The sequence below is a fragment of the Lissotriton helveticus genome, chromosome 7, assembly GCF_964261635.1.
Source record: "Lissotriton helveticus chromosome 7, aLisHel1.1, whole genome shotgun sequence".
Taxonomy (NCBI): Eukaryota; Metazoa; Chordata; class Amphibia; order Caudata; family Salamandridae; genus Lissotriton; species Lissotriton helveticus.
Genome location: NC_136068.1, coordinates 1,682,627,071 through 1,682,648,382, shown reverse-complemented (window position 1 = coordinate 1,682,648,382; position 21,312 = coordinate 1,682,627,071). Strand labels below are relative to the sequence as shown.

Sequence of the window (21,312 nt, the reverse complement as noted above, 5' to 3'; positions counted from 1 at the left end):
TCTTTTCACTTTTTTAAGTATACGTTTGGAGTGACATTTGACACTGAACACGCGCGCGGTCTGGTTCCTGGCGCACATATCCATGGTTGCAGCGCACAGAGACACTCCACTGCCGCACACAGAGGAAAAAAAATAGAGGGAACATTGCTCCCTTTATATCTTGACTGTCCACCGCTTTCGTTAACTCAGCTTCTCCCCCATTCTTAAGATACACCGCTCATTAGGAGCAAAATGGAGACAAGGAGCAAAGCTAATGTGGCGGTTGCTGGTCCTACAACAACCGCTCCTATTCAAGGTAAAATAGATAATTACTTCCTCAAGGCAGGTTCCTTGTTGATTGAGGACATCACTCTCTTAGAAAGACGTATTTCGCACGAAATAGAGTGGGTTCGAAGGTCCTCGATGGGTACCATAGCGATGGCAAAAACCCCAGAGGACAGGCGGAATATAGACAATTCTCAACTCGAAGCCTGCGGAGGGGCTCACCCGTCTACCAGTATAGATCTCTTAGAGGGAACCACAAGCGACCTAGAAGACATGAGTCTCCTCTCGCTGCCATTGACACAAATCACACAATCTCCAAATTTACCAAACAGGGGAGATGATATTGAATTAGCTACACAAATCCCTATACTATTGAGGGAAGAACCCCCTCCTATAACAAACATCACAAATCTTACAGGGCCACTAAACACAGATCGGGGTCTAAGGGAGGGTGCAATTCAAAAAAGAAAAACAGGGAAACAGAGCTCCAAGGTAAGGAAGGCCAAACAACCAAAGACAGGGCCAACATACAATGCACCTAGTGCTGCCAATTCTATACAGGATAGATTGCCATTGGTGACATCAAATGGTCCTCCCCCAGAACTACCTAGTAATATTTCTACTGATTTGCCAGTCCCCCTATCACAACACAGTACTGAGTCAGCTGAAGGCGACATAACACTAGCAGACATAGGAAACCTCCTCAAGTCAATTCTAAATCCCCTAGAAGCCCGCTTGATAAAAATGGAAGCAAGATTAATCAAAATCGAGAAAACTGCATCACAGTTCATGGATTCTTGTAAACCAGGGGTTTCTTGCCCTACAGCCCTTACCATTGACCCGAAATCAAAAAATAATTCTAACCCTCTTAAACCTGCCAAAGGCAATGATGCCGTAATAACAACAATCAGCACCAAAAATTCCAAATCAGTTAACAACCAACGATCGAATCCGAAAGCCAATCCAGCCATGCCAGCGACCCCAGCAGGAACCCTTGACAACCAATCATCTAGTGCACAACAAACGCATTTAGTTACTGATACCACGTATTCTCACTCACAACATAAAAGTCCACCTAAATCTTCACTAATTAATAAACAAAACTTTCTGGATTCCAACAATATAGCGCAAAAAACAGTTACTGTTAATCTTCCACCAGAGGTAGCTCCATATACTGCCATTCTAGCCGGGGTACCCGAACTAAAACCGGCCACATATGAGACAGGGGCTTCTTTAAAAAACAAAGTAATAAATTGGTTATCTATACATAGACCACTACCTAGAGGTATGTCAAGCGATATCCGCATGGTAAGAAGAGTCTCGTCGGTAGGAAAGAGACCCAAAACAATTAGTGGTGACTGTATACTGGTGAGCTTTAAAGAACCAGGAACCGTCTCCTACATTTCTGGCTCTTTTCTAGAGGACGAGGGAAATAACATCCATCCACTCCCTCTTTCTTTCTTTTATCCAGCAAATTCTCACGCAACTAACAATCAGGGACGAGGGTACCATCAGAATTCACAGGGAAATTGGGGGGGGTAACCATGGAGGGAGGAGAATCCCCTACAACCAAATGCGAACACCACTTGACTACCCTCCAAATTATGATGATCTTCAAGGGTGGGAGACTGTAAACAGAAGAGGAGTCGGCAAGGGAGGTTTTGAAAGAGAAGCACCTTGGCCCCCTAGACAATATCAGCCACCGTCTCTACCACTTTACAACCGATACGACTGTCTCGAAATGGTAGACTGACAGTTGGCCCTTGAAGAAAGGGCTCATAAGCGAATATCAGGGCATGATGAAGGCACCCATAAAACCCCCAATTCCACCAATGGGGAGGAGAACTCAGGCCAACAGAGAGAGGAAAGGGGAATTAATCTGGAGGGCCCACTTGGGAGCCAAGGGCAGACACAGAGGCTAGCCCGACCAGTGCATATAACACAAACGACTAACCAAACTATGACGCGGACTGGGCTCCATGACTCACAATCATTAAAACTCCTTTCATGGAACTTGGCAGGCCTGGCCAACAAAATAGACTCGGTCTCGTGGGGTGAACTAATAAATTCAAAAAGTATCTGCCTGTTTCAAGCAACTTGGGCAAGGGAAGAGACTATGTATAGGGGTTTTCAGACATTTTCAATACAAGCTAGCTGGGGTGGGAGAGGTCGACCGTCTGGAGGTCTGGCGATCTGGGTGGCTTCTGACTTAGGCTGCTCAGCTTCTCGATACACTGTGGACTCGGAGGACATACTGGCAGTTCTACTTGAATGGCCGGTACTTCGCAAATTACTTGTAATAAACATCTACTCCAGGCCAGTTCCAATAGCCGCCACCTCCAAAACCATCGAGGCATTGTCCCGGCTCCTAGAAACTATTCCAGAGGGTGTACCATATCTGGTAGGGGGGACTTTAATTCTCACTTTGAACCGTTACCTAGGCTACTTGATGGACCCTCCCTAGAGGAGGATTCAAGTTGGCAGGTTCCCCCAACAGAAGCCCCCCCTCCCAGAGCATGGACACCGCTGGCCGTTCAAATAAACACACTTAATCTTACCTATGGCTTGAGAGCCTGCAACGGCCGCACTAGGTCTGATATTCCGAGCAAATGCACGTTTAATAGGGCGGGCAGAGAATCCAGACTAGACTACTTCCTGGTTCAGTTGCATGCGTGGAAAAGGGTCCTGGACTTCAGAGTATTGTCTAGACAGGATAGTGACCATAATGATTTAGAACTAGACTTTGCCACCCCCTGTCTGGAAGAGAGTCTATCAAGTGAGCAAAAGTATAGAGAGGGATACCTCCTGGACAATAATAGGAGGAGGATTAAATGGGAAAAACTTGCCTCCAGCGAAGACAAGATAGCCGCCCTATATGCTGGAATTATTCCAACCTTAGAAGAGGCCTTTGACTTATGGAACTCAGGTTCGATAGGGCAAACCAGCGAGGACCTAGCACAGGTTCACGAACATTTGATTAGGAAGCTTGAAGTCGATCTCTTCAGTACCAGAGTACCTAGATCCCAAGCGCTGAACAAATGCACTTGGTTTAATAGAGCTTGCCGAGATGCAAAACGCGACCTACTATCTAGTATAAACGCAGGAAGCCCGAGGGAAGATATCTCCGCCAGAAGGAAGGCCTACAAAACGCTTATAGTTAATGCTAAGATAGAGTGGGATGTACAGCATTGGGAGAATCTATCGGAGTCTTTAGCATCAAGAGACTCCCGTAGATTCTGGAGAATAATTAATCACGGCTGTGGGGATCTCCCCACTGCAATTGAACCCAATATTGCTGCAAATGTCTGGCAAAAACATTTACAGCAGTTATATTCCATAGAGAATGAGGACGCAGAAGTAGAAATGCCAATTGCCCATGTCAGACAGACCTCTGATCCCTTTACCATAAAAGATATTAGGAAGGCGATAGCGGGGCTTACCGCCGGAAAGGCACCGGGCCTGGATGGGGTGCCGGGCGACCTATTTAAACATGAACCTGGAATCTGGGCACCCTACCTCATGGTTCTATTCAATGCAGTGCTGGGGGGAATGAAAATACCAGATACTTGGCTGGGAGCGGAGGTGGTCCCGATATTTAAAAAGGGGTCGCCTCTGCTCCCAGCCAACTATCGCCCAATCAGCCTCATTGATGTATCTCAAAAGCTGTTCGGTAGACTAGTTATTGATAGGTTGTCATGCTGGATGGAGGAGACTGACATTTTAAGCCCTCTCCAGGCGGGTTTTCTAGAAAAGGAGTCTCAACAGTCGACCAAATACTAAGACTTAATATTATATATTGGAAGACGGTGCTTTCAGAAGGTGGTACATTGTATGCGGTCTTTGTGGATCTCCGCGCCACCTTTGATTTGGTTCCAAGGGCCAGATTGTGGGCGGTGCTGGCCGAATTGGGTATCCCAGGAGATATTCTCCATGTCTTAGTCAGGCTGCATACAAATAATTATGCCCGTGTGAGATATGGAAAGGGCGGCAGATTGACAGACAGATTCCCCGTTCGCAGAGGGGTAAGACAGGGCTGCGTATTGGCGCCGACCCTGTTTTGCTTATTCGTGAACGGGGTGATTGAGCACTTGAATAGGATCCCTAACATCGATGCGCCACAATTGAATAGCAGCAGGGTGCCAGCGATCATGTTCGCGGATGACACCCTGCTGCTGTCAAAAACACCAATGGGGCTGCAGAGGGTTCTGAATGGGTTTCTGGGGTTTTGTAATGCAAGAGGCTTAGAAATAAACCCCTCTAAGACCAAATTTATGATCCTCAATCCCAGACCCAAAAGCTGCCCAAATCCCTGTCTAGGATCCACAACCCTAGAAAGAGTACACGTAATAGAATATCTCGGCATAACCCTCAATCACAACCTGACTTGGCTGCCACATAAAACAAAAGCAACCTCAAAACTAGTCCAAAGGGCAGGTGCCATCATAAGAATCGCCAAAAAATCCCCTCTCCGTCCATTGGCACCCGCCATCCATATCTATAAAGCCCAAGCCCGGGGGGGCATTATTTAGGGGGGTGAGTTATGGGGACATATTCCATTGCATACTGTACAGGTTGCAGAAAACAATTTCATAAGACAACTGGCTGCACTTCCCCCGAGCACTCCTCTACTCCCCCTAAGAATGGACCTGGCATTACGACCAATCACAGAGGAACTGGGCCTCAAACCTTTGACCTACTGGAGGCGCTTGTGGAGTAGTCAAGAACTGGTACACTATAGAAATGAATTGCAGGAATTCTTGAGATCAACCTAAAAGTCCACATTTGTAAAGCGCACAATCACCCGTAAGGGTCTCTAGGCGCTGGGGGCCGTAGGGAAGATTAAGCGAGCTATTGCCCAGAGTCACATGGTGCTGGGCTAACCTGCCGCCGGAGCCGGGGATCGAACCGTGGTCCCCAGATTCCAGCGTCAGTCGCCCTGGCCACGGCGCCACACCTCTTCCTCATGCCACCAAAGTCCCGTGGATAAAGTACATTAGGGACATGTGTACGTTTCTCGGAGTTCCAGAGTTATGGTCCAACCCAGAAGCAGCGGTTGTAAGGCTTTCCAGAAAGGAACTCTCAAACCTGTTTTATACCGCTATGCTCCAGAAATCTATCAATTCTATACGGGATGGATCCCTAACGGACACATTCATCAAGACCAAAGACTTCTATAGTCTCGAACATGTATTAGACGCTATGACGCCTGTGTCTGTCCGGAAGATCTTCATGCAATGGAGATATGGCTCTCTCCCCCTGAGGTCCATTACTAAATCCTGGGAAGGCAACCTGGACACTGGGGTGTGTCCAGCATGCAAGTACAAACTAGAAAGTGATCTCCACGTGGTCCTGTTCTGCAGAGCTTATAGCAGAATTAGGAGATATTGGCTGGTCCCTTATTTGAGGAATTTGGGCTTCCTTACTTATGCCCCGGCCTACAGAGTCCTAAAGACAGACTTATCGGCACCAACGGTGTTCGCAATGGCAAAATTCCTGACGGCAATGTGGCGTTTACGTGCAATAATTATCAGGAACACTAAAGTCCCATGAACATTTCCTCCTTCTTTTTACATAAATTAAAATGCATTTTTTAGTAATCTGATTGTAATCATGAGTTGGGGGAAATTCTCAAAATTTATAATACATTTTTTTATAATCTTTTTAATGATGAAAATCATCTGTACATCTTTTATGATCTTTCATGATCGAAATAAAGATTATTTGAATTTGAATTTGAATTTGATATATATTCCAGCAACAACTCCGTATGACTCCTAATGAAATTAGACAGCACTCCGGTCGTGTTTCAAAGATGATTTATTGGCAGACCCCCTGCCCCCTCCAACAGATGCGTTTCACCTTTCGGCTTTATCAGTATCGACCAGTGTGTTCTAAAGAAACCATTATATCGCCCACCATTACTCCACCTCTCTACTAGAAAGTGAAAGTGGACTACCCCTCCGTGTCCACTACGGTGGACTACAATGTAGTAGAGGAGTATGTTTTGAGTTCACATTTCCAATAAAAATAACGGTTTCATAAAAGTGCAAGTGCAATATTTAAAGCAGTGTTAAACATTATTCATAATCGACTATTTCATTTTCACACATACAACAAACATAATGTCAGGGCAAAGCAATGCTATTACAAAACACGAGGAAAGCTGTGTATTTCACCGCTATTGACTAGAATTGGTTCCTAAAAGCAAAGTGTTATGCAGGGAAATCCAATTGTCCCCGGGGGATTCCTGATGTCTTTGTGCACCTAAGGAAGGTGATAGAAAGTGGGGATCACTGGGTTCTCACACTGTAAATAATCAAATTCATTTTTATTGATCATGCCCTCATCTCTCCATCCCTCCAGCAGAGTTTGACACTTTAGGGTACATTTCACATAGTCAGTCCTGTTGATTATTTCGTAGCAGTCTTTGTTTTGTAGTTGTTTCATTGCCTCTTGTTTATACTTGTCCTTGCTGAAGATCACTATATTTCCACCCTTGTCGGAGGGTTTAATTTCAATAGTAGTGTCCAGCTTTAGTGATTTAATGGCCTCCCATTCTTTCCTTGAGATGTTGGAGTTTCTTCTGGTCATTTCCGTGGTCTTTGTCGCCATTTTTTGGAGATCTGAGAGGACTGCATCATTAAAGACGTCCACTGCATCATGTGTAGCATGTGGGAGGACTTGAGATTTCCTTTTTAGATTGCTAGGATCTCTTTCTTGGTTAATTTCCTCTGTCCTTAATGCTTCAATAGAATTAGGGACGTCCTCTGTGCCAGTCAGGTTTTGCGCCATCATGAGTATCTCCAGGTCGTTGTCTCTCAATCCAATTTCTTCATTCTCAATTGGTTCCTGGATAGTTCTTATTCCAGTTGCAGGTTTAAGTGCAAATATTTTCTGTAATTTCAATTTCTGAACAAACTTAAAGAGGTCTATTCTTGTTTGTACATGATCAAATTTTGCTGTTGGGCAAATAGTCAAACCTCTTTTAAGTACCGTTTCTTCCTCTGTTGTAAGTTTTCTTACTGATAGGTTTATGATTGTCTTTTCTCTTTCTACCATCTTCCCCTCCTGCCTTTGCTGCGAGTCACCATTGGGGTAGCTGCTTTTGCGCCTCCCTCTCCTGCCTCGCCTTGTTTTCCTCCTCTTTTTCGTATTGATTTTTGAGGTTGTTGTGGCTTGGTTTGGGGCCGCTGCCGTGTTTCCTTCATTACTTGGTATTTGTCTGAAAAAGGAACCACAGATGTTTTTTCTGCGCCCTTTCGCTTCTCCTTGCTGTTGGTTGATTCTTCATCTGAGGCTTCTGCCTCCGATTCTGATGTATCTCTGCTTGCAGGATTTTCGGTACCTTGTGCCAGTCGCTTTCTTGTGGCATCAAACTTACGTGCGAATGTTAATATTCGTCCAGACAGATAATTCGCTGGTTTTAGTGTCCTTGTCTTTGTTGATGTTATCCTCCAATCTTTGTATTTCTACCATGGCCTTGTCCCTGTCGCTCCAGGCATATTTAATGTGCATTAGTAACATCCCTTTGGCAGAGTCCGCTGTGCAGGCTGCCCAGTCTTTTAGTAATTGAGGGTCCGAATTCTCGTATGAGGGTACTGTGAATATGCGGAGCCCTCTTGGCACCCTGTTGCATTCCACATAACGCTGGAGAGAGGTAGCCTTCCACCATTTCCGGATTTCACGTTCCTGGGCTTTCTCAAGTTGTTGAAATAGGATATGTAAATTCCTCGCGGCTGCAGTTGCAATCACTGCTCCTTCCGCTCTCACCGTTCTCTCTGTGATGCTCTTGAATATATCAGCCGCCTCCCTCTCTCTTTCGTCCATGCTGGACATACTCAAAAAACAAGGTCAAGCCGACGTGCACACTCTAATGCAATCAAATCTTACTTCTGGGGCAAAGGTTCGCGGGGGTCTGCCACTGTTTAACCGAAAATCGAGACTGAGGCACAGTTAATTTAAAATAGATTTCTTAAGTTCTCGTGCGTGCAGCACTCACCCGGACTGGAGTTCCACGGTCTCCCAACGGCGTCCCTGGTTCTCCGAGTACCGGCTTCGGCGTAGTCAGTTTCCCTCCGTATCTCCATCGGTTCCCACCAATCTGGATTCCGATCGTGATCTTCTATCTTCCTCAGGGCGGAGGCCAAATTAGCTTACTCCACAGTCCACGTCACCGACGTCGCTCCTCCTAGGTCCCAGGTGCTTGTATCTCAATTCCAGCAACAACTCCGTATGTCTCCAACGAAATTAGACAGCACTCCGGTCGCCTCCAACAGACGCGTTTCACCTTTCGGCTTCGTCAGTGTCGACGAGTGTGTTCTAAAGAAACCAATATATCGCCCACCATTATGCCACCTCTCTACTAGAAAGTGAAAGTGGACTACCCCTCCGTGTCCACTACGGTGGCCATCTTACAATGTTGTAGAGGAGTATGTTTTGGGTTCACATTTCCAATAAAAATAACGGTTTCATGAAAGTGCGAGTGCAATAATAAAAGCGGTGTTGTTAAACATTACTCATAATCGACTATTTCATTTTCACACATACAACAAACATAATGTCAGGGAAAAGCAATGCTATTACGAAACACGAGGAAAGCTGTGTATTGCACCGCTATTGACTAGAATTGGTTCCTAAAAGCAAAGTGTTATGCAGGGAAATCCAATTGTCCGTGTTTTGTATATATACATGTATAGATACATAGAGAGTAATCCCATACTGCAATCTCAAAGATGTGGTTGCTACATTATAGGTATTGCTGTCATAATTTTAAGCAATTTCTTTCTTTGTCCCCTTTTGTGTTGTTGGTGTGTGTCCTCATATTTTGCCCTGAATGGGCCGGCTCGACTCTATGTGTTTTTCTGTTTTGCGTTTTTGCCCTGTATGGGCCAATTCTTTGAGTTCCAAATCAACTCCAAAATTAAGGGAGTGGAACAGGCTGGCTGGTCAATTCAAAAACATCTTAATTGGTTGTTATTTTCTCTTTTTCATATCTTTTTTATTCAAGTATAGAGACTATGGGAGAATTGTTGTTCTATCCTATTGAGAGTTAGTTTTCCATGTTGTCCCACTGGAAAGCCAATTCTCCATTTGTGTCTTGCTCCCTTGTCTTTCCATTACCTTCTCATGCTACCTTCTTCTTTGTGCTTCTGCCTTTTATTTCTATTCTTGATGGACCCACAGTTCCTCATCGTTGTTTAACCCTGTTGGATGTTTGCTCTGCAAGTCAATTATATATTTAGATTCCAGCATGCTAAGAGCTTTAATCCGGTCCCCACCTCTCTCTTTTCTATCTACATGAACTAGGCAGAAGAACGTGAGCAGATCTCGATTACTGTTATGGTGAGTTTTGAAGTGACATGTTACCGGATAACTCTTGTCCCGGTTTGTTATTGCACACATGTGCTCTAATATGCGCTTCTTTGCCGGGTTGATTGTGCTTCCGATATATCTTTTCGAGCACAGGCATTCTAGACAGTAAATAGCAAAGTCTGAATTGCAATTGAGAAATTTTATGATTTCTCTTGTGGGTCGTGGGCCATTCGGTCTCCCTTCATATTTTGTTCTTTTACTGCTATATTTGCATGCCTTGCAGTGCATGCAGGGCAAGAAGCCTTTGACGGGTTTCATCCTGGTTGCTTTGGGTGGGTCCTCGAAATGGCTCTTAATCAAATGATCATTAAGTGACTGATAGCGTCTATAGGTTATAGAAGGATGTGGGGGTATGATGTTTTTCAAAATGGCATCCGTTTTTAAGATGTGCAATTTCGGTTAAATACCTGTACTAATTCCCCAGATCTCATGTTGTAGTTGGTAATCATCCGTATAACACTGTGATGTATTCCTATAGGTTCTGTATCGATCCCCCTAATCCTGACCCTGTTCTGGTTAATAATTAACTAGCAGCCATCCCACGGTGCAAAAAAACGTTATCTGATTAAGCCACACCACGGCACAGGAACGCGTTATCTGATTAGGTCATAACGCTTGCCATCTAATTAGGCAAGCACTATTCCTTCAGCCCCTGATAAGGCATACGGAGTTCTCAAAACAAATCAAACCTATGACAACCTGGGAAAATCCCTGCGGCCATTGTTTTGATTTCACCAAGAACTTCAGTAAAGAATGTGCTAACGACCAGTTCGTATGACATACTTATTGACGTATCTATGTCCATCCTTACGTCAATCTCGGCACCTTACAGGTATAAATATTACCGACATTGCCTTAAGCAAACACACGCGGTGGTGACGAGATCGGAGCAGCGAGACTTGCCGAAGAGGCCAGCACAGAGCGGACCCCGCTGGCGCTGCCCCGCCTTCCTGACGCGCTGAGAACGAGACGCTGCTTTCTCCTGCCGAGAAATCCAGCTCCGGCGCTTCCAAGCAGCCCTTGCAGGCAGCCTGGAATATCGAGACCAAAGACGAGAGATACCAGTCCTCAACCATTCTAGATCTCAGGTACAGAACTGAATAACCCCTTGCAGAGAATTCTTGAGTCAGACACTTGGAAAAACAAACTTAACTTAAACTGCTACTTATCTACTCCCGCCCACGTATTAGGCTTAGGTCAGGTACACTGGGGTAGGCGTAGTTAGAAGCACCAGTTGAGTACGATTAGTCAAATGTATATATATATGTATCTATTTTATCCATTTTAAATATCATATGGCTTAGAAACCATATCAATGCTTTTACAGTATTATTTTATACTTCTGCTTTTATTGTATGCACTTCACTTAACCATAAGTATTGCAATAATATTGATTCATTTCTCTTGTACGAGAAAAGAGACTGATCAATAAATAACATCTTTTATTGAACACGCCCGTCTCTTCCTTTTCTCTACACTCTGGTGAAACTAAGAATGCACTGAACTGACTGAGTAAAATAAGTTGTCTTTTGTTTTCACACGACTCTAGAGATACACTCTTGATTAGGGGAAAGCAAAGTTGTCATGTTCTATGGTTGTCAGAAACTAAATCCCTTCTTGTCTATCCAGGGAGGTTAAACTCCTCCTTGCCTATTCGAGAAAGTTTCTAGTGAACTCTGAGCTAGCTGGCAAACCCAAAACTTTAAGTCTAATATCGTCAGTAGAAGACCTAGTTAACCTCCGTCCTAGGTCTATACTATTGAAGGTATTATTACAATGCGCAGAGCCTATTGGGATAATAGGAACTACACTACAACACCTTCTGAATCAGTTTTCTTTTTTTCTTTCAGAAGTTCCTTTTTGTCAATTACGTCTACTCTACTTGCTGTTTTTACTAACAACGTTTTAGAATAGCCTCTTTCTTTGAATCTTGTTGTGGCGGCATCCCTCGCTTGTATGAAATCTTTCTTGTCTGAGCAGTTTCGTTTAAGACGGAGCAATTCTCCAAATGGGATGTTTCGGATCATGCTTTCGGGATGGTGGCTTGCCGCGTGTAACATGGTATTGCCCGCCGTCAGCTTTCTGTAGAGTTTGGTATGTAGTGTGTTTGCTTCTACATATACCTCTAGGTCCAGATAATATACCGTGGTGTTACTGATGGTATTGGTGAATCTTCGGTTTAAATCGTTATTGTTCAGAGCACAGTGCGGCCACATACTCCTCAGCCGAGGCCATGTCGCCGCCCCAAACAACTAAGAGATCGTCGATGTATCTGGCCCAGATTTAAAAAAATATATATATATACATATATATATATGAGCACAGGTTCCACAGGCAGCAACAGCTCACAGGTTCAACTCCCACTGCTACCGACAAGAAACTGGAGACCCAAGTTGATCTGTGAGTAAATTTTATTCTGCAACAGACAGCATAACGTTTCGGCCTACACGAGGCCTTGGTCACATGGCGCCTTTGAGGGCGGAAGCAGATTTAAAGTGCAAGTGCAATTGAATACTACATTCTCATTGGGTATCAAAAGTGAATACACGATAGACATAGTAAAAATACTAAATCATCACACGTGGCAAGCAAACTAATTGGATAAATCCATGAACAATGCTACTTATCTTATGTATTGTAATATGAGTAAAGAGATATATCATATAGGGAATTTGTCAAGCGATGTATAGAAAGAAATAATAATAGTGATATTTCTAACTGAATTGGTCACAACAATATAAAATGTATAGATAGTATTAATGCACCTGACATTTCCTACTCTTTCACATACACAATACATAAGGATGAATAATCTTTTAAAGTACCAGATATTTATCACCCTTACTGGCACTCCATAGTTCTATCTTGACATTATTTTGTGTATATCCAATATAGGAATCTTACATCCTATTCAAAAGTTGATACCCAACAATATATATTTATGAAAAAAGTTTTAAAGTGCCCAAAATGTCTAAGTGATACGAAAAAATTGTTTAAAAAGTAATGTGCATGTTCAGCCAATTGAATCAAAATTTGAGAAACTTAATCCTCTCTAATTAGACTTGATTAAGTATAATGGGGAAATGTCACCTTTGTTGTGTTTGAAACCATAGGCAAACATACATTTTACAACAACCCCCACTTTTATGCTGATTTGATATTTTTATGCACAATTCATACTTGTTGCAATACGCATTTGTTTTATATTGCAAACATATACAACGGTGGGTGTTTGGAGATGGAAAGTAGATCAGACTGATCCCAGTCTGATCACCAAACAACACGGCCTTTATGATAACTGTCAAGGTTAACTTGATGAAAATTATCATTTTCCACACAAAAGAAGCAATAATCATGGCCGAACCATTAAGTTATTACATTATCCAGTAAATGACATTTATGGTTTACACAGCAAGTGAGCAAAAACAGTCTAAACCACCGGAGACCATGGTAGTACTTCCTCAGAGACAGGTGTAAAAATCTTCCGAGGCGTTTAATCCATGAGGTACCTTGCTGTCCAACTCTAAGATATATCTTGTTTCAAGGGCTCTAAGTGCAGCATCTCTGTCACCTCCTCTCCTGAGAGGACCCACTGAGTCTATGGCAAAATATTTCAGGAGAACACTGTTGTTGTTGTGTTTCTCCTTGAAATGCCTAGCCACCGGATATGTGGAGTCACTGTTGTTGATAGCCCTCAAGTGCTGGAGTACACGTTTGTGGACCTGCAGCTTGGAACTGCCCACATACCTGAGCCCACACGGGCACTCCAACACATAAACCACAAATTCACTTTTACAAGTGAGTTTTTTTGTGATTTTGCACGGGATAACAGAAAAGGGGGTGCAGTATTCGGTGGTATTGACCCCATGTGAACACGCTTTACATGTAGAGCATTTCCTAAATCCTCTACTGTGCGCCAACCAATCCTTAGATGGTATAATTTCTGGGCTAGAGCTGACCAATGCATCCTGTAAGGAATGTGCCCTTCTGTATGTTATAGCTGGCTTCCTTGGCATGTGCTCACCAATAACGGGATCGCATTTGACCAAATCCCAATGCTTATTCATTATTTTTCTGAGTGGCCCATGTTGACTGTTAAATGACCATATTAGTCTAATGGGTTGCTGCATAGGCTGAAGAGTTGGACATTGAGATTTTTTAGGCAAAAGTGCTGTAGCACGAGGGAGGGCATTGGCTTTGTGTATGGCAGCCGCCACAATCTTCTCACTGTACTCTCTTGCAAGGAACCTCTGTTTGCTTGCCTGCTGCGCTCTATTACACTGTGCATCTGTACTGCAAACTCTTCTGATCCTGAGCATCTCCCCATAGGGGATGCTCCTGATCAGATGAGGAGGATGGTGGCTCCCTGCGTGCAGCACAGTATTGCCTGCAGTTGGTTTTCTAAACAACGATGTCTCTAGGCAGCCATTGATAATCTCAATTGAAACATCCAGAAACGTTGCCCTGCATGTACTGACATCAGAAGTGAAAGCCAGATTGTAGTTGTTTACATTCAGGTTGTCAATAAAATGCTCTGCCTGAGTTTGTGTACCATGCCAGATCAGGAATACATCATCGATGTATCTGTACCATCGAATGATGTGATCTTTACAGATTGTGGAATGTTCACCGAAAAGGACCTGTCTCTCCCAGTATCCCATATGGATACAGGCATAGCTGGGAGAAAATGCGGCCCCCATGGCTACTCCCCTGACCTGTTGGAAATACTGTTTGTTAAACATAAAAAAGTTATTGTTAAGACAGAAACTCATCATTGACAGTAGCATCTTATTATGTTCAACAAATTCAATCGGGCGTTGTCCTAAGTAGTATGCGGTAGCCCTTAGCCCGTCAGCATGAACAATACTCGTATAAAGAGATGTAACATCAAGAGTAATGAGCAGATACTCAGGATCCCACTTTAGTTCATTGATTTTCCTTAAAAAATCACTGGAATCCTGAATGTAAGACGGAAGACCGCACACAAAATCCTGCAAAAAGGAATCCACATAAACAGAAGTTTTTTCCAGGAGCCCACCACATGCAGAGATGATAGGTCTGCCTGGCGGTTTACATGGGTTCTTGTGGACCTTTGGAATCAGGTATAGGACAGGTGTGACCGGGTGCTCATTCTTTAAGAATTTGAGTTCATCCATGCTGATGAGACCTGATGATCTCCACCCCATCAGCAATGAGTAGAAAGTTATTTGGGATTTTCTGACAGAGCCCACATCACAATGTCGATAACAAGTCACATCATTTAGTTGGGCTGATGCCTCCTCAAGGTAAAGATCTCTAGACCATAGCACAATGTTGCCACCTTTGTCCGATTGGCGAACAATGACATTCCCGCTTTTCTTTATTCTGGCTACCAAATTTGCATATTTGTGGTTCTGCCTTGATTTGTATTTGGTTTGCTTGAGTGTTTTTTCATAAAGGACCTTGATGTCCTTAACTGTAGCCTCGTGGAATATATCTATGTTGTCATGCAACATGTGCGGAGTATATGTGGAACATTTTTTGAAACTTGTAAGGCCTCCAGTATGTTGTACAACTTGGCTGTCTCCACCCTGAGTCAAAGAATTTTCTGATCCCAAACCCTGCAAGTCTTGTAAGAGTGGCATGTCGTTGGCTATCAGTGCTGGGCCAGTCGTGCACACATTGGTACTACCTAGCCCCTTTGATGCTTTTTCATGCGCAAAATGTTTCCTTAATTTTAACTTGCGCGTGAATTTAAACAAGTCAATACGGGTATCTGCATAATTAAAATTCCTGGGTGGACAAAAAGATAATCCTAATGAAAGAGTCTTTATATTCATATATATATATACCGAATTTAACAGTTTGTGTATATAGTGTGTGCCCAAGGTTCGCAAAACCATGATCATGGCCTTCAGGGTTTTATTTAACCTTTCCACCAGAGCATTAGTCTGGGGATGATATGGGATGTTGAACTGCCCTGAGGAGGATTGCCATAACAATGATAATTACACCTAATTACCTTATTCCTTTAACACAGAGCACTGGATCTGGTTAGCGGAGCACAGGACACGATCGGATTCCATTACCATCAGTATCAAGCAAGAAATCAGGGTGATCAGAGCAAAAGGAATGACTTTCTCACACCACATTTGTCTCACAGTCTATAGGTTTAGGATTAGCTTGTCTAATCCATGCCAAGATGAAAAATGACAAAAATCTTTTAACACTCCAGACGCTTATAGCTTTGGATTGGTAAAGTACCACCCAAGCCAAACTGGAGCGAAAAAAGCAGCTCCTGACTGACACGAGTTTCATTCTTGGAGGAGGTCTTCAGAGAAGCATATCTTTGTCTCAACAGAAGGGAGCACACACTATATATAGGTCAAAACTAAACTCTCATAAGGTGGGAGTGTCACATATATTAGGTAAAAGAAATAACAGACCTCTGGGTAATATCTATGTTTAGGTGGAGTGTTGATCTTGTTGGAGACCATCTCCATCACCTGTGACACAAAATCTTCCCATCTCAAATATCTTGTTTGTCTAGGAGACTTTTTTAAGCATAGGATTAGCATAGTGCTATCCATGGCTGGCTAGAATAGCAGATAAGTCTTTTACCATTTATGCAGCACAGTTTTTAAGTATAGGATTAGTTAATGCGATCCACAATGAGCTGAAAAATAAGAACATTCTTTTACTACTCCAGGTAATTATAGCTTTGGGCTTGTAAAATACTATCCAATCCAACCTGGATTGAATTAATCAACCAATCAAACCTCATATGTAGAGCACAAGACTATCACCCCTAGGGGTATCTGGAGGCTGAGTCTCCGTCAGATCTTGAGTCTCCTTCTGAAGTCTGCCAGCGAGGGGGCTGTACTGAGCTGGAGGGGAAGGTTGTTTGAATACTTGGCAGTGATTTAGGCGAAGGAGCAGCTGCTGTTGCAACAGATGCGGGAGTGTGTGCTAGGGGAAGTGAGGAGGAGAGCAGGTGTCTGGTGGATTGGTGGATGTTCATTCAATGGGTGAGGTAGGCAGGTCCTAGGCCGTGGAGGGTTTGTAGGCATGTGTGAGTATCTTGAACTGGCATCTTTTCTGGATGGGGAGCCAGTGGAGGTCTTTTAGTTGGAGGGTGATGTGGGTTACTTCGGGAAAGTCTAGTCTGGCTGCAGCATTCTGTATGATCTGGAGTCTTCTGAGAAGCTGGGTAGAGATGCCGGCATAGAGGGCATTGCCCTAGTCCAGGCAGCTGCTGATGAGGGCCTGGGTGATGGTCTAGTGACAGCTTCTGACACATGCAGTTTACTCTTAGAAGAATTTGTCAGAGACTCATAGCTTTGTCTCAATACAACAGATCAAAACTCTCACAGGCTTAGAGGCTTTGTCACTATTGGAAGTTCTGATCAATAATTTCGCAATTTTTTATCACTTGAAAGTATCTACCTCAATGGCTCATTTAAGAAGAGAAATGTAAGAAAGTGACAATTTCTGGATAACAGAAATGTATTGTTGATACAAGTATATTGATTGTAATAAAGTTATTGCCATAGTCTTACATGTTTACTACCATCCCATATGCAGATGTCACCTAATAAACCAACAGTATACCTCTATATCTGTATCCATGAAATGACATTCATGCTTGTCCATTGTCCAAAGTTCACTGCAACTAAATCTAACCGTTATTCACAGTTTATGGAAGGAAATGATGTTCTCTATGGACTTGAAGGCTTGAAACACGACCAATAACTTATAACATTCCCTCTGTAATGTTGATTTCTGGAACGTGCAGTTAATTATATCAATAATCCTGTGTGATCCCGACTTTTAGGTAATGAAGGCAGTGAAGATGTTGGCCCACATTTATCAAGGGTTTGTGTTACTGTTGCACCATGCAAGGGGGCACAACGGTGATACAAAACCAAAGTGAGATTTCTCAAGCCTCGCAAGGTCACCTTGCATGGCCCTGCATGGCTTGCCAAATATAGAGTTAGGCAAGGCAGCTCGAAACGCTGGCTTAATTTACTCTGCTACAGGGAGCTGTTCCACGGGTAGTTAATGGGATGTTCTCACATATCCACCCATGGGTTTGTTGCATTCCCAGATTTACCATTAGTGATAGACTTGGAAATGCGCCAAAATGTTACGCCTCCCCAGGTGAGGTGCAACAAGAAGAAATATCTTCAGTTCTCCTTGTTTTTGCCTCTTTCTATTTGTGCAGCTTTCTGGCACACATAGAAAGAGGAAAATACCTCCTAGGACTGTTTTTGCGCAGGAAGGTGTCCCTTCCTGCATAAAAATAATCCTGCCTTCAAAGCAGGAGCCCTCGCAATATGACGCAATGATGCCTGCATTAGCGCAAGACAGGAAAAAGTGTACCAGCGCTAGGAAAGGACATGAAAGTGCTATATAAAGGTAAATAAACCACATTCCTTCCTTTTCACGCAGAGCAGCAAGGTGGATTGCTATGTTGCGCCGCATTAAAGAATGATAAATCTGCCTCTTAGTTTCCCAAAAATGTGTACAGATAAACAGCAGTACTTGCAGAAATATCACGGTTTCTGGAGATCATTGACTTATATTTAATTAAAATAATTTTTATATTCAAGTTCCTTTTTTAAACTCCTCTCTCCACTTAAATTTCTAGGGTGGCTGCTGCAGAGAAGATGCCATTTGAAGATAACTCTGTGGATCTGATCACTTCTTCAACTGCCGCTCACTGGTTCAATATGAAGGCGTTCATGACAGAAGTAGATCGTCTCCTCAAACCCAATGGCTGCCTGGCCATTTACAACTTCCGTGCGCACGTTGAACTTTACTACAAAGACTACTCTCAAAGTGCCTCTGATGCATTGAATGAGGTGCGTGTAAAAGCTACATCAGTCTACAAATTTCAAGATGTCTATACCCATCAATCTCAACGAGCACCTGTAAAGATGAACAGTTAGCTTCTTAGTTGCTCCTGAGGCTTAGCCGTGAGCTAGGACGCAGTAGTGTTGGTTTTAAACTTTTGTACTGTTTTACTCTGTTTCATTGCACTCGTGTCATTTTAAAATGCTAATTTAGCCGCTCCTGAGGCGGAAAGCCGGGAGCTAGGTCTCACACGCTGCTACAAGTTTTTAATTGCTCTCTGTTTTGTTGGCCGCTCATCGACCGAGAGGTAGTGTGCTGAATAAAAAACTCCTACCAGACGTTGGGAAGCTTTTGCCTGTTCCGCCGATTAGGTGCGGAATTGACATCTCCCACGCAGAGTGGCTGCCGGTAACCTCTACGCCCACCTCGGAGGCGGGACGCGGGGGGCTCGGCCTAGATCGGTGACGCAACCAGCAGCTGTTTAAAAGAATATGGGCTTGCTACCGCGCAGCGGTCGCGAGCAGCGGGCGCACCATGTGCGCGCCAGAGGCAAGCCCGTCTGTGCCCGTCCGGGCCAGTCCGAGCCCTGAGGCCAAAACCCCTGGTCCGTCTCCTGATAATTCTTCCCCCAGGATAGGTTTCTCCTCCTCAGATCTGTGGAACATTCGAAGGACAACTAGGGAACCGGGAGGCGGCATGCTAAACTGTTCTCATCACTTCCCTCCCCAACTTGAAGGCCCTGTGGCGTGTAAACACTGCGCGTTTCAAGGGACTATGCAGATTAACCTGATGGGTCTTACCGGCCAGGAATCCGTCTCTCCTCCGGGAGAGCGCACCTTCATTTTGTGCAATGTACGCTCCTTGGCTGGACACTCCTTCGAGATATGGGACATGATCAGTTCATATTCGCCAGAAATCTGTTTTCTGATGGAAACGTGGCTGAACACTTACAATTTCCCTTTGATTAATATAGCCATTCCTGAGAACTATAAAATTATCTATCTGGACAGGACGAGGAAATCAGGGGGAGGGATAGCTATTGTTTGTAAAAGCCATATAAATATTGCTTGGGTCAATACGCTAATGGACGACAGTATGGAAGTAGGGATCTTTAAAGGTAATTTTTCCCCCGTCGGAGAGCTGGACGTGGGCCCTAGTTTATCGGCCCCCGGGTCCTAAGGCCGACTTTGTAAACAAACTTGTGGATCTGATTGCCACACATGTCCTCACTGTAAATCAATTCCTACTTTTGGGGGATTTAAATTTTCACGGTGAGCTACTCTCCTCTCCAGAAGTGAGTAAGCTCTTTTCAGACTTGGAACAGCTGGGGCTCTCACAGAGAGTCCAGGGAGCTACACACAATGGTGGTCACACCCTGGACCTAGTCTTTACTAACATCGACTCTCTTAGCTGTGACCCCCGGCTCCCCTCAGGTGGACAGATCAAGCGATGATCAAGTTCACGCTGGCCCCTAGTGGGCCGAGCCCCTTAGGTTACCCTTTGGAAAGGGGGAAACATCTCCCGCGTCAGTGGAATAAGCTGTCGCTACAGAGTTTTGAAGCCGAATTCCTGGCGTTGCCCCCGCCGAAGGATCAAGATGCATCAAGGGCCCTGAAGGGCTTTAGGGAGGGCCTGGAACATGTTTTAGATACCATTTTACCTGTAAATAGACAGACCCAGACCCAGTCGAAGCCTTCGCTCAGCCCAATGGTACTCGCCTGAACTCAAGCTGGAAAAATCTGCTTGTAAGAAGCTGGAAAGAATATGGCGACGCAACAAGTCTTTACAGTCAAAGGCGTCATTTAAAGCTGCACTGGTGATTTATCATCATAATCTCAAGGCAGCTAGATGTCAGTTTATTGTAAGTCATATCGAAAGGGCAGACAATTCATCGAAAGCTCTCTTTGACATCGTAAAGGGCTTCACTACCCCGGATGCTTGTAAATCGTCACTCATCGAATCCCAAGAGCTATGTGACTCTTTGGCAGACTTTTTTCAACAGAAAATTGATAAAATCTATGCCAAGTTCCCTACCCAAGCTCAGGGTTCCCCACAACTGGATCGCAGGTCAGGACACCGCCTTGGGCAACGAGACTGCTCACTGGAATCTTTTTCCCCGATCTCCCTCCTGGAGACACAAAGAGCCTTGGAGGTGGCGAAATCAGGCTCCCCTGCAGATCTCTGCCCCCCTAAGGTCATGTCATTGCTCTCTAACATTGTGGCCCCGCCATTCAAAGGATCTTTAATCTTTCAATCCTGGAAGGTGTGGTCCCACTATCCTGGAAGGAAGCCTTTGTCTGCCCCATACTCAAAAAGCCCGCGACAAACCCTCAGGATTTAGGTAACTATCGCCCTATCTCCCTGCTACCATTATTAGGGAAAATATTGGAGAGCCTCATAAACCAGCAATTAAATAGATACCTAGAGTCAAACACCATCCTGCACCATTCTCAATCTGGGTTTCGGCGGGGTTTTAGCACCGAAACAGCCTTACTGATGGTAACAGACTCCCTAAGGATGACCATAGACGCTGGGGGCTCGGCAATCCTGGTCCTGCTTGACCTCTCCGCGGCTTTTGATACCATCTCCCATGTTAAGCTCGCGGAGAGGTTGAGAGCGGCAGGCATAAAGGGCTTAGCCCTCAAGTGGATGCAGAGTTTTTTGCAGGACAGATACCAAACGGTCACCATGGGCCCGTATAAAACCAAAAAAACTCCGCTGGACAAGGGTGTCCCCCAGGGCTCCTGCCTTAGCCCACCCTTTTTAATATTTATCTGGCTCCACTGGCGAGTGTATTGGAAGCCCTGGGGTTTGAGACGGTGTCTTACGCCGATGACACCC

The 21,312-nt window shown here is 44.2% G+C and overlaps 1 protein-coding gene across 2 annotated transcripts in view; it reads left to right on the top strand.

Moving 5' to 3' along the window:
• Nucleotides 1-21,312, top strand: part of LOC144767617 (putative methyltransferase DDB_G0268948) — a 365,886-nt gene that overhangs the window by 195,495 nt on the left and 149,079 nt on the right. For both annotated transcript variants that reach the window (XM_078651022.1, XM_078651023.1), the window contains one exon: nt 18,266-18,479. In XM_078651022.1, the coding sequence (XP_078507148.1) occupies nt 18,266-18,479 (214 nt within the window). The remainder of the gene's footprint in view (nt 1-18,265; nt 18,480-21,312) is intronic.